General features: G+C 40.3%; 1 protein-coding gene across 1 annotated transcript in view; it reads left to right on the top strand.

Annotated features, from left to right (window-relative positions):
- Nucleotides 1–12,256, top strand: part of ADGRD1 (adhesion G protein-coupled receptor D1) — a gene marked incomplete at its 5' end in the record, with an annotated part of 159,647 nt that overhangs the window by 80,994 nt on the left and 66,397 nt on the right. Inside the window, 2 exons of the mRNA XM_082325460.1 lie at nt 7,172–7,245; nt 9,191–9,314. Coding sequence (XP_082181586.1) covers nt 7,172–7,245; nt 9,191–9,314 — 198 coding nt within the window. The remainder of the gene's footprint in view (nt 1–7,171; nt 7,246–9,190; nt 9,315–12,256) is intronic.

The raw sequence follows: 12,256 nt of genomic DNA, 5'->3' as shown, positions 1-12,256 counted from the left end.
TGCTAGTCTGACAAACTCTTCTTGAGGCCTGACAATCAAGCTGGGTTTCTTCTGTCCGCTGTGAAGTTCTGGTAGCTCTGAGTGTGTGCTGGATGGGAGGGGAGATGGGAAGAGCAGAAAAACTGCTCTGCAGGGCTTTGCATTACATTAAAACAAAAGAAGGTCTTTTAAGCAATGAGTAACTGCTTCAACACGGGCACCTTGAGTGAAATAACTTGCATTTTAAATTACCTGATTTAAATTAGATCTCTCTGGAGCCAGACTGCATTCATTAATTTTGGAGAGGTAATATCTAGTTAGAGGTTATGCCCTGAGTCAGTTGGAGGCGATGTGGAGTGTCCCGGCAAGTTTGATGACACCGGCTCTGCGTAAACAATTCTATCAATAACACACAGGAAAGAAACTAGCTCTCGCTTGCTCTGCCATTTGAATTGACTTGCTAAAACTCAAAGAAGTGAGAAAACATGTCCCAGGTGTTTCAGTATCAGTGGCTTAATTTCGCACTCTTTAGTCCATCCTTAGATGTCTAAATCATGTACAAGTTTGGAGGGCTGTCCGTGTATAAATTTTTTTCTTACATATGGGTATAACTGTAAGGACATATCAAAGCCATCTGACTGCTATATTGCTAATTGCTTAAATGAGAGTATTTCTAGAGAGACAATATTAATATTTTCACTTTGTCATTCTTTGGAACAGAACTGTGCTTTAAGGGACATGAGAAATCATTTTTTCACTTGAGCATTAAGACAGCTTTTCATACAGATCATCAGTTAAGTCCTGTGTTTATTGATGCTCACATAAGGAAAGGCTGTCACGCTGAGCCCCATTTCTCACTGACTGGCATTTAAAATTTTTAAACATCAAATATTTACTGATGTAACTTGGTATTTGCCCAAATTGAATTTCAAAGGTCCTTATCCTGCAGTTTCTATTTGTGCATGCCTTCCATTGAAGTCAGGTCCATGCATCTCTGATGAAAATGAACCTTCTTCTCTCTGTGGCTATTTTTCAGCCTTTTTGTGCTTTCCATTTATTACCATGATTTACAACAACATTGTGAGTATTATTAATCCAGATTGCAGTCAATGGGGGTTTGGCATGGTTTTACACTGCAGTACTGCATCTTAAATAGTTTTGGCTTGCAAGCTGAAAGGATTTGGCTTGCAACTACTTGTCACTGCCCAGTGTTAACAAATACATACAAAACACTCATCATGCCATATGCACCCAGGCCAAAGAGGAAGAAATATATTGTTATGTATTTGAGATCTTTGAAATTGAGGAATGTATGAAAGCATAGTCCATAGAGGATACGTGGCTTAGTGAGGCTGAGCAAGGTACTTGGGGCTAAGTTCCTGAGTCCAGGCCTCAGCGCTGACCCACTGATGCTGCCCTGTGTTAACTGCCCGAGGGATCTACGTGAACGTAACTTCTATGTTAAGGGGGGAATTGTTTAGCTGTAAAATTAAAGAAAAGCCATTTGGGAGCTATGCATTGCGTTTAGGGAGATTAGAATTTTAACTTAAAGATTTCAGTCAGTTTCCGTCACCAAAATTGCAGCTTTTCTCAAGCAGTTTGGAAAAAAAATGACTTTTATGCTATTTAGCACCCCAAACCAGAGAGCAAGCTATTACTTTTTTAACGCTGTCGCGACATTACACCTAGAGTACATTCAGCAGTCACTGCCCCAGCTTTTCTGGGTGCCTTGAAGCCTACCTGTGCTATAAGCAGGTAACTTGAAGTGGATCAGAGAGACAAACTGAAGCAAGATGAGCACCAAGTAATAGTTTCAGGTTCTGTGGATCACAAGCGACTGTTTTACAGATGCACAGTGCCTGACAGCCCACATTGAGATCTGCAAGTGGTCAGATGTTGTCTTGGCAGCTGCTGGATGAAGCCCCTTGTTTGGTGCCATAAGAAAGATGGGATCCTGTTAAAAGGATGGCATTTTTATTTAAAGGGATGTGGACTTGCTAATCTAAGAAAAATTGCAAGATCTTCTGATGCTGTACACATTCAGAAGTACTCAGGTTTTTTTTTTTTGCTATGCACAATAATTAAAAAAAAAAGTACCAGGATAATTTCCTCATCCATTCTGTCCTCCTTTTCTTTCTCTCTTTGTAAAAATGCTATTTAGTAGAGCAGCCAAGATATTTTTCAGTCTGTTGCTCATGGTTTTTTTCGTTACTTTTTTTGTTCTCATACAGCTTACCCAATACAGCAGCTGTTAAATGGAGAGCTCTGAGAACTGGGGAAGGCTATTGGTGTAGCATTTGATTAACAAATTTTTGCAGAAAATTGATACATTTTTATTTTTTTTTTTATTTTTAACCTCAGGCAAAAGAAGGATTAGACCCAATCCGTATTCCATTACATATGGCAACATTTTCTAATTTCAGATGCCTTTATAGCCTCTGATATTTCACTGTTTTTTTTCTTTTATATTGCTGTCCACCACAATCTTCCACACTTCGTGATATCGCGATTTTTTTTTTAACTGTATGATTATACCATTAAGAAATACATTCAGCGAGCTTTCACGTTGACCCTGGGAGCCTACAGTATTTGCCCGTTGCTTCAGTAAGTGTGTGTTGGCATAGCTCTGTGGACAACAGTGGAACAACTAAAGGTCTGCCTTTTATGCATAACACTTTATAATTCCCTATTGATAAGCCAAATTCATTTTTGTACAATTTGTAACATTTTTTTCAGTACATATGCTAGTTACATCTTAGGGTGAATCAGAGAAACAGACTCTAAATTAGAATAGTTGGGTGATCTAAGCCCAAGGTCTGTGGCAATGCAGTTTTCTCACGGCTTGGAAGATAACAGCCAATATAGGCACTATAGAAATAGGCGATTCTTCTTTCTTTCTGTCTGTCTTTTTCCAGGGAACTGAGTAGATGAATGTACCTTAAAGTTTTAATTTTTTAGGTAATTGGGAGAAGTAGATTGTATAAGGTGGAAAGGAAAGTTAATAAACCATGTGGTCCTGGATAGGTCACGCTAACCATGAGGATGTTGCTGTGAGGACAGGAAATCCTTATATTAGAAGCATCATTTTAGTCTCTAATTTAATCCATAAACCAGAATCAAAAGTGCTTTTGATTCAGACCCCTGTAAGAATATTTCAGTGGGGCTGTGAACTGCACAAAAGGCACGAGCATACTGACAAGAGGCTTGTTTGTCTTAGTGCCTTTTCTTGCCACCTTCAAAATAATCCATGGTATTCTTGGAGGTTGAGAAGACAAGGTTTAAAATCCCTGAATTAATCTCTGACAAAATGCTGTATTTTGTAAACAGAGACAAGTGAACTCCAAATTGAACTTAATAGGGTAAGTTCTCATCTGCTTTGGATGAGAGGAAGTCTGACACCCAACACATTGGGCTTGGAGCTACTGAGTTTAGATCAGTGGCAGATCTGACCCACAGATTCGTCCTTCTTCACTCTGGAGAAAAATACATATTTAATTAGAAGGTGCACACCCTCCTGCCTTGGTGGCCACCACTATGTAGCTAAATATTTGCTTTTTAAATTCAGGAGGGGAGAAACAAGCTAATCTCATAAAGGTTCACCCCACCCTCTGCTTGGCTTCTCTTCCCTGGCAAGCCTTCCCAGCAGCAGCTGGCTGAGTGTTTTTCTTCTGCAGTTGTGTTCATGACATTTCCTGCAACTAGGTTTTCCTGAAGGTTTCCAGCAGTCCTTTCAGCCCCCTGCCCCCCTTTTTTGGCCTCTTCACCCGCTAACCATGGCCTTGTGCCTAGTTCCCAGCAGTGTAAGTACTGTATCCCCATCACACATCCGTGCACATCCTCTATATGCTCTCAACACATACAATGAGTTTCTGTGGTTTGCTTGTAAGTCTGACTAACTTACCGAGCATCAGTGGTTAGTGTAAGGGATGCTGAACGGCCGTGGTGTAAACAGAGACAGTTCTTCCTCAGGATCCCTGCTCCATCAGACAGGCATAGAGTTTGCACTGTTTCTCAGTGACAAGAGGTTGCTTTCCTCTTTTATTGTAATTCTTTTTTGAAGAAGCTGCACGTACCCCTCTCCATGCAGAAGGGCTGATATAAAGAACCTAGATTAGGGAGAACCGATGCACAGATCCCGGATTACTTAGCATGCTGGCACTTTCCTTCTCCACACTACTGAAAGCTGCATAAACTGTCCTTTCACAGGCTTTTATAAACACTCAAGTGCTTTAATCTTTCAGCGTAAAAGCCTACTTGTATATTAAGCTTTCTGTTATCAATGTCATTAAATCAATATCCTCAGCGCTACAGAATCCAAGTCACATATAAGCTGTCACACACAGTTTAACTTAAGAAATGCAGTATTGAGGTACAGTCAGTTCGTTTTTCATAGTTTAGAGAGTACTTTGAAGTAGAGCTGTTGAAGATCAGAGCGGGTTTGTTCTTCATTGTAGCCGGTTTCTTATACGTTGGGGGACTTCCTATTCTAATGACGGTTGTGTTGCAGAACTTCATTGAAGTCTGAGAAGATGAGTGTTTTATGCAGTTATCGTAAGTGGCACTGAAAAGCCTTGTGAGGCCTATGTCATGTATGTTAGAACATGAGACATTCTTTAAGAGAAGTAAATAGGCAAATTGATATGGACCCTTCTTTTATACACATTATTTATCTATTCTTTTTCCATGTGGATATGCATACAATTCTCGACAGCTCAGAGACTGTATAGCTTCACTTGGTGTAGTTCTTTGTCTAATGAGTGACATCTGTGTTTAGAGTTACAGACAGAGAAAAAAAATAATTTGTCTCCTACCAGAGATACTTGATTGCAGGTAAAACATACATCTGGGATTTATTTGTGTAAAAAGATACACAACTGAAGTACTGTGTCTTCTTTCAACCTGACCCTGCGGTGCCCTTTCCATTTAGTGTATTAAGAATCAAGATTTATCTAGAGGTATCTTACAGATCATAAATGACAGTTATTGTACGATCTTAGTTGTTACAGCAGATCTTTCTCTGTCTTTTTTTTTTTTTTTTTAGCCACTGTTTGTCTGTCATAAAAGTGAAGTAATTTGTAATACAAACTGACTGTGGATTCTTTCAATTGCTTACTTCAGGAAAGCTGTAGACATGATGGACATAACATTATACAGCGTAATGTGCAAACATTATGCTGCATACCCTTGCTGCTGGTAAAACAGAATGAGCTCTGCTAACGAAACTTTAACTGAAGTTGCAGAAGGGAGTTTTCCAGCCATGGGTTATGGATCGTTAGTCTTCTGCAGTTTCTGAACTAGTGCTCTTTAAGAATACTCTGAGGAGCAAGAGGTGGGATTAAGGGAAGGAAGCAGTTTCTGAAAGACACTCCATATTTCATAGGTGGTTTGTGATTTGGAAGGTGTGCAGGACCCCTGCCGTTGTTAAAGGTGAGGCTCGTGGTGGGGCACTTTCTGAAAGGAACAAGAAGTTCAGAACCGATGGATCTAGCAGGGAACATGGCAGTTTGATCCTGAAGCCTTGCATGGGGCCTTCACAGGGCAGTCAGCGATGGGAAGGGCTTTCACAGATGAGGAAGGACTCCTCTATATTAATTAACGACATATACTTGTTTTTACTACATCTCTCTCACGACACCTGGAAAGTAAGTGGCATGAGCAGATTGGGGGTTATACCAGTGAGATATTTCCTGGTGATGGGGGACGTCACTCTTGCCCCATTGTCGCTTCCCAGTGTGGCACACTTGTGAGAGTGTGAGGTTTTACCGTGTGCTTTGCTCCCCTCGTGGAAAAAGGCTACAGGATGTCACCAGTGTCAAAGGGGAAAATGGAGACCCTTGGCAGATAAGTGGCAATCTTTCCTCTTCACAAAGCTCTGCTTCTCTGAGTACCTGACCTGCAATCTCAGCTGTTTCTATGATGAAGGCTTAGGGGAAAACAGGGTGTCAAGGAACTAGAAATTTTTGTCCAGGGATGTTGCTCAAGCAGATAAGAAAATTCCATTTATGTTATCCAGAGATGTGAGTTAAGAAGTAGTAAATGGCCTTATCTACAGCATAGCTACTTGAAGTGTGTGGAAATCCAGTATGACTGCGTGAATGTCCTGGGTTAGGCAGAAATGCTTTATTATCGCTAGTAAGGAGGGAACTGTGCTACCTTGTGCCTGACACTCGTTGTTGGACTTGTGGGAGAGGAGAAGGCAAATTGCATCAGGGACTTCTTGTACTTGGTTGAGTTGGATGAGGCAGTGGGGTTTTTTTCCCTTCTTTCTCTAAAATAAGGAAAGCAATACTTGGTTATCTTTTGGCTTGACAACAGAATTGTGTTGCAATAATCCGAGGGCTGTTAATTCACCAGTAATTTGTTTATGTTGAAGACTCTTGTTATTAAAAAAATTGCCTTAAGGTAGGGTCTAACACAATGTGGGCTTTGGGGATTTATGTATTAGAAAGGGTTGAACAGATCCTAGAAATCCTCTAGTTTGCGTATTTTGTCTATAGCAAACTGTTAATTCACTCCAATATAATTTGATTTATTTTGTAATTAAACTGATGTAACAGAGTGGAGAACGGGGTCTCAAAGCTTCCTGAATGGAGGAGATTGAGTTAGTGGCTAAAGCTGTTTATGGAAGATAGAAATTATGTCATCATAATGCTAAGGTGTGTTAAAATAAAATCTTGAATTATGGCATTGCTCTTTCAGTTTGATTGTATGTTTTAAAATAATCACTGTTGTGGAAAGAAAATGTTTGTGAGTTGGTCATTGTAATGCACATATTTCAGTGTTATTAATCCTAAAATGTGAGATTCTTATTACCCACTGAGAACAAAACCCAAAGAAGCCAAATATATGCTGAAGAATAATGCCCCAATCCTGCAAAAATGAACACATAGATTTGTGCTTATATACAATAAATGATCCTGGTTTGCTATTTACTTAAATGGGACACAGATTTCTCACTCAAAGTGACATGAATTTAATCCCAGTGTGTAAAATTAAGACTGAATACCAGCCTTTGCACATTTGGAGTTAGTGTTAAAGCCACGAAGACTGACAAAATTTGCTTTCAGTTGTGGTGTGTTAATCTAGAATAAGTCTATTGAAGTTATTATAAAATTAGAATTTAAAGTAGTTGAATAGCGGAATTCAGTCCTTTTTATGCATTCCTTCAGGGTTTATATTTTCTCTCTTGCAGACTCCCAGACAGTACAGCCAAGCACTAAATAAGAGTAACAGAGTTCATCTTTACTGTGCATTTCTGGACTATAGGTATGTTATGTAATTTTAAATTCTTTAACTTGGTTTAATTAAATTACGCTTAGTTTGTGATCCTATATATTACTTATATTCTTCTTGTTCTCTTTCATTCATAGAAATAGTTAAAGAAATGGAGCCACTGGTTTACAAAAAAACACAATCTCATAGTGGCTTCTTACCATAAATAGGAGACTTGTTATTCACAGACCCTGTGTTAGGCAGGTAATTGAGAGACTGAAAAATTTTGGAATCAAAACTGCAGACTGATAACAATCGTGCTTATCTTGGTTTATGAGCGTGTCCACTTGGGCAGATGCTTGGATGTTTTGAGATGGCAAACCTCCAGCAGAGCCATTGTTTTCACTGGATTTGTGCCTGTGTCACACCACTGTGTGAGATCAGTATTTCAGAGCTGTGAGTTTTGGCCAATGCATGGAATGGAGAAATATTATGCCCCTGAATGAAAATTAGAATAAAAGGGGCATAAATATCACCTTAAATTTCACTCAGAAAATAGGAACTATGGAAAAGCAGTAGCTTTTTTTTTTTTTCTCTGAATATATTTAATCTGTTTTTGATTTCCAAACGTGCTGCTCTTACTGAATCAATTGAGAAAGAATACAAATAGTGAATTTTGAATTTCATGGAGATTAACAGTTTTTGAGCCGTAACGGTATAAGCCTAATTGATGTAGCAATGGCCCGCAATGCTGTGTCCCTCCTATCCAGCATGCACATGGGAAGGTCACTGTAATTGTTTTATTGAAGTTTTGTTTCAAGTATGTTGAACTGTCCCAGCTGTTGGCAGTTACTCGTTGTTATGGTTACTCACAAATTATGATAAATTAGAAACAGATTTTACTCAAGCGAATTAATGTGGTTGGAGCATTGTTCCTATACTGTTTTCCACTGGGGCTTGGGCCCTTGAGGATTTGCCTCAGGATAGAAACTGAAATATGAAATCTGTCCTTCCAAAGGAGTTTTATTTGTGTCAAGATGGTCTTATTCCCTAGTGCATGGTAGTTAAAGAATAAGCAATTGGTTTCTGACCTGTGGCAGACTCTCTCTGAGAACTCAAGGAGGTCCCAAAGGACAGAGGAAGGGTGAGCTAATACCTGTCTTTAAAATAAGCACCAAGAAAAATACAGATCATTCAGTCTAGCTTCAGGACCCAGAATAATATCAAAAGTAATAAATGGTTAAGAAGCAGGCAGTTTTTGGTGGGTGACCTATGGTGTCTGAGCCCATGGAGCCCCCCCAGCCGTGTGGCTGTGGCTTCTATGTCCCCACTCCACTGCGGGGCTGTGATAGCGCAGGGGTTTCTGGGTTTTCCTGGCTCCAGGAAGAAGCAGACTCACGAGGATCACTTTCCTGAGCAGCCCTGGGACCAGGCCACACAGCCAGCCCAGCCGTCTCCTCAGGGAGGCAGGAGCTGCTCTTGCCACCCCTGAGGATGCAGTGACAAAAACCAGTTGACCTGGATGGGTCACTAGAAATCATGCTCGGTCAGTCTGAATGACTTACTGTGGCAGGATGAGTGGGACAGTGGATAAGGGAGAGGCAGCAGATGTGATACGCTGACTTTTTTGACTTTTGCAAGATTATTGACTCGTCTGATATTATAGTTCTCAGAATATGGAAATTTGGGTCTAGGTGAAATGCCATAAATGGGTTGCACAATGTAAAGAAAAAACGTAGTTATCATTCATTGGTTATAAAACTAGGAACAAATCTCTAGAGACATTCATGTAGGGGTCTGATCTGGGCCCTGTTCCGGTCAATATTTTCCCTAACTATTTTCATGATGGAATTGAGAAGACACTGGCAGTGTTTGTGGATGCTCCAGCCTGAGATGGCTTTCAAACCTTTTTATTTCCTGTATAGTACAATGCATGTCCAATTAACCTGATAAGATGCATTTTGATAGAGATTATGTTCCATTTTTCTGTGCTTTGCAGCAATGGAACTGGTGTTTGGTCTAATGAAGGTTGTGTGCGTGAGAGTGGGGACCTCAACTACTCAGTGTGTCTTTGTAACCACCTCACTAACTTCGCCATTCTGATGCAAGTGGTGCCTCTGAAGGTGAGATTAAGCAAAGGAGTAAATGTCTGTTAAAAATGAAGCATAAATACATCAGTTGGATCCTCACACAACATCAGTAAGTGATTGGAACTGGGCTCATTTTTGCCCAACTCACATTTATTCCACATCTTGCTTTCTGGGATGATGTTTTAATACTTCTTGACTATATTTATTTTTTAAAACTTTTGGGAACTGAAATGGAGCATGAAATGAAACACATCTGTGGTAGGTGGGAATTCTCTTTGCTCTACTTTATTCTCACCCTTTTGGCATGATTTCTTAAAGTACTAGGCAGGAAAAGCACTAGAAGACATTGTACAGATGACCCTGGCTTTTATGATTCATTTTCAAGACAGAGACAGCTGAGATGTGGCTGTTTAAGGGTTTTGGTAACTAGACTTGTGGAATATGAACAGCCGAGCTAGAACTCCATGTGAAGCAAGCTCTGCTGCCAGCTGGCCCCTGCCATTGTTTCTGCCAGCTTTCCAAGTGCCTCCCTGCTGCTGTTTCTTCACCTCGTTGCCAAGCAGGGGCTTGTGTAGAAGGAGCATGAGAAAGAAAATGATGCTTTAGAGTTAAGAGCGAACCCCTTATGTATAGTTTTCTCTATGCTCAGTTCCTTTGTACAAAGAGTTATCAAGTAAGCCTCTTTTCAGCTGGAATATGACACTTCCCCTGTTTACCCAGGATCTTATGCTTGCTCTGCATACTCATCAGGGGTTTCAGATGAAGCTTTGATGGCAAACGTGTTACTTTCCTCACTAGACATGTTCTTCTCTTCATGATACCATACAATGCCTTGAGGTTTCCTCAGAGATGGAGCAGTGTCTGCTCCTTGCAGATGAAGTGCTGGTTTGTGCCTGCTGAAGGACTCCCTCTACAAAACTCAGCACCAGGCCAGGTCAGCCCCATCCTGGATCTTGGCAGACAAACAGGCAGCACTGCCATGAGCATGAGAAATACATTTTTACTGCTTTATTTGGGTGTGCTACTGTCAGGGAGGATCCAGTGGAGATAGTGATGAAGCCCTGCTTGGACAACCCTTGGCTAATAAGTAATGAATGTATAACAGAAATAATTTACAAACCGTACATTTAAAGAAATGTATACTAATTGTCTGTCAAGTTTATACTCTCTGGCACATTCTCAGCTTTCTACAGACACTGTCCTAATAATATAAATTAACAGACTGAAGAAGAGCTTCAGTAGGACAGTAGGAGTCCTACTGTCACATTTATCACCGTGTGCCGCTAACAAGCGTGGTGTAGAGCTAGAGGGGTTTTGTCAGCTCTGTTGGCGTGGATGCATTGACTATATGGCCACATCTAGGGCTCCTGTTAATTGGTTTGAATGATGGGTTTGCTCTTCTTTTAGACAGTAGCTTTGCCAAGACAGCTGCTGCTGCAGGATGGACTTCATGTGCGCGTGAGGGCGGCACAGAGGTTCCTGCAGATAGATACAAAGTGAGCTTGCTGCATAAGGGAACTCTAATCAGGGTTATACCATCGAGTCTTTTCAAGGAATGAATCATCCCAGGCTGCTATTAGGAGTTACTGATTCAGTAACACCGTTAGCACAGCTACTCACACGGTAATCCTGGTTAGATGGTGTAATGCCATCGAAGCCAGGGTCACGGTTTAGAAAAAGATGGTTTGCTATCCAAAGAGCGTAATTAATACCCACAGCCCTTTGTATGAGTCTAACCATTTGAAGATGGGGGTATCTTGTTCAGGTCATCCAGTTTTTATCTAACCGTTATTATCTTTATTACTCGTAAAGCACCTAATGACCCCAGCTGGTTTCCCAGTAGTGTTTTTCTAGGAACTCTTCATACTCATAATAAAATGCAGGTTTGCCTGAAGAGCTTTCCATCTTCTGAGACAAAAGTAGAATGGGGGAAATGTGCTATTATTAACCCTGTTTTACAGAGCAGTATACGGGGATTTAGCCAGGATTAAACAGGTTGTTCGCCAATTAAATGCCTGTGAAATATTAGTCGATTTTCCACCAGGGAATAGTTCTGAAAGGTCTAACTTTCAAATAAACAGATTTGAGATTGTCATGATTAATGAGATGCTGCAATAACTTCTAATATTATGCAATGTTAGTAACTGGAGATCAAAGATATTATATATGAAAATCTTTGGAATCAAACTTTCCTAAAGAGATCTGAAATGCATAACTAGGAAAGGCTGGACATGAATGGACTGTCCAAGTCCTCACAGTCGATTAATGGTTCTATTTTCAATATTTTCTCCCTTCTTAACTTTTTGGTCTAATGCATTTGCATCTGCCAAAGTTTGAGTGGAATGTTTTTGCATTGCTTTTTTTTTCTTTATGATAATTTAGAAAACAAAATGAAAGTGCTGCTGAGATGTTACGTGGATATGTGAGAGAGACAGACCTAGTCACTCTGAGGCATAAAAACATTCCCTATGTGACATAGTACTGTAAAAGTCTGTATAGTTTTTTTTTTAAATGAAACCTAATTCCCATAATTTTCTGTTGTATTTTGACCCCTTCACCTAAAATCCCATTTCTGAACAGAAAAAAGAAGGGAATTTATAAATTTGTGGCAGGAAAAGTGAAATGCTGAAAGGTGATAGGAGTATTTCCAGTATGGTGTCCATATGTTCCTAGTGCAAATCCGTGAGCATTCGAAATGCTTGCTGCAGCTTTCAATGGAAGATTGTGCAGACTAGGTAGAAAATATGCATTCATTTCTAACCTCTTAAAGTTCACCTAAAAAGAAGTTTTGCGTGCACCTCAATTAGCAGAATTTATAAATGCATTGTAGCATGGAGAAACTGGGGTTCGCTGGTCTGCAGAGCAATGAACCTGAACTGCGCCTCGCCACGGCTGCGTTGCCCTGCGCTCCCGTCACCTGCACAGGCTTGGTGTTGCAGCGAGGTGGCAATGAGAGTGGGCCCATGTGGGGTCTC

This window comes from Platalea leucorodia (genome assembly GCF_965183815.1).
Source record: "Platalea leucorodia genome assembly, chromosome: 12".
Classification (NCBI taxonomy): Eukaryota; Metazoa; Chordata; class Aves; order Pelecaniformes; family Threskiornithidae; genus Platalea; species Platalea leucorodia.
The sequence above is the reverse complement of the archived record's forward strand: the minus strand, read 5'-3'. Positions and strand labels throughout refer to the sequence as shown.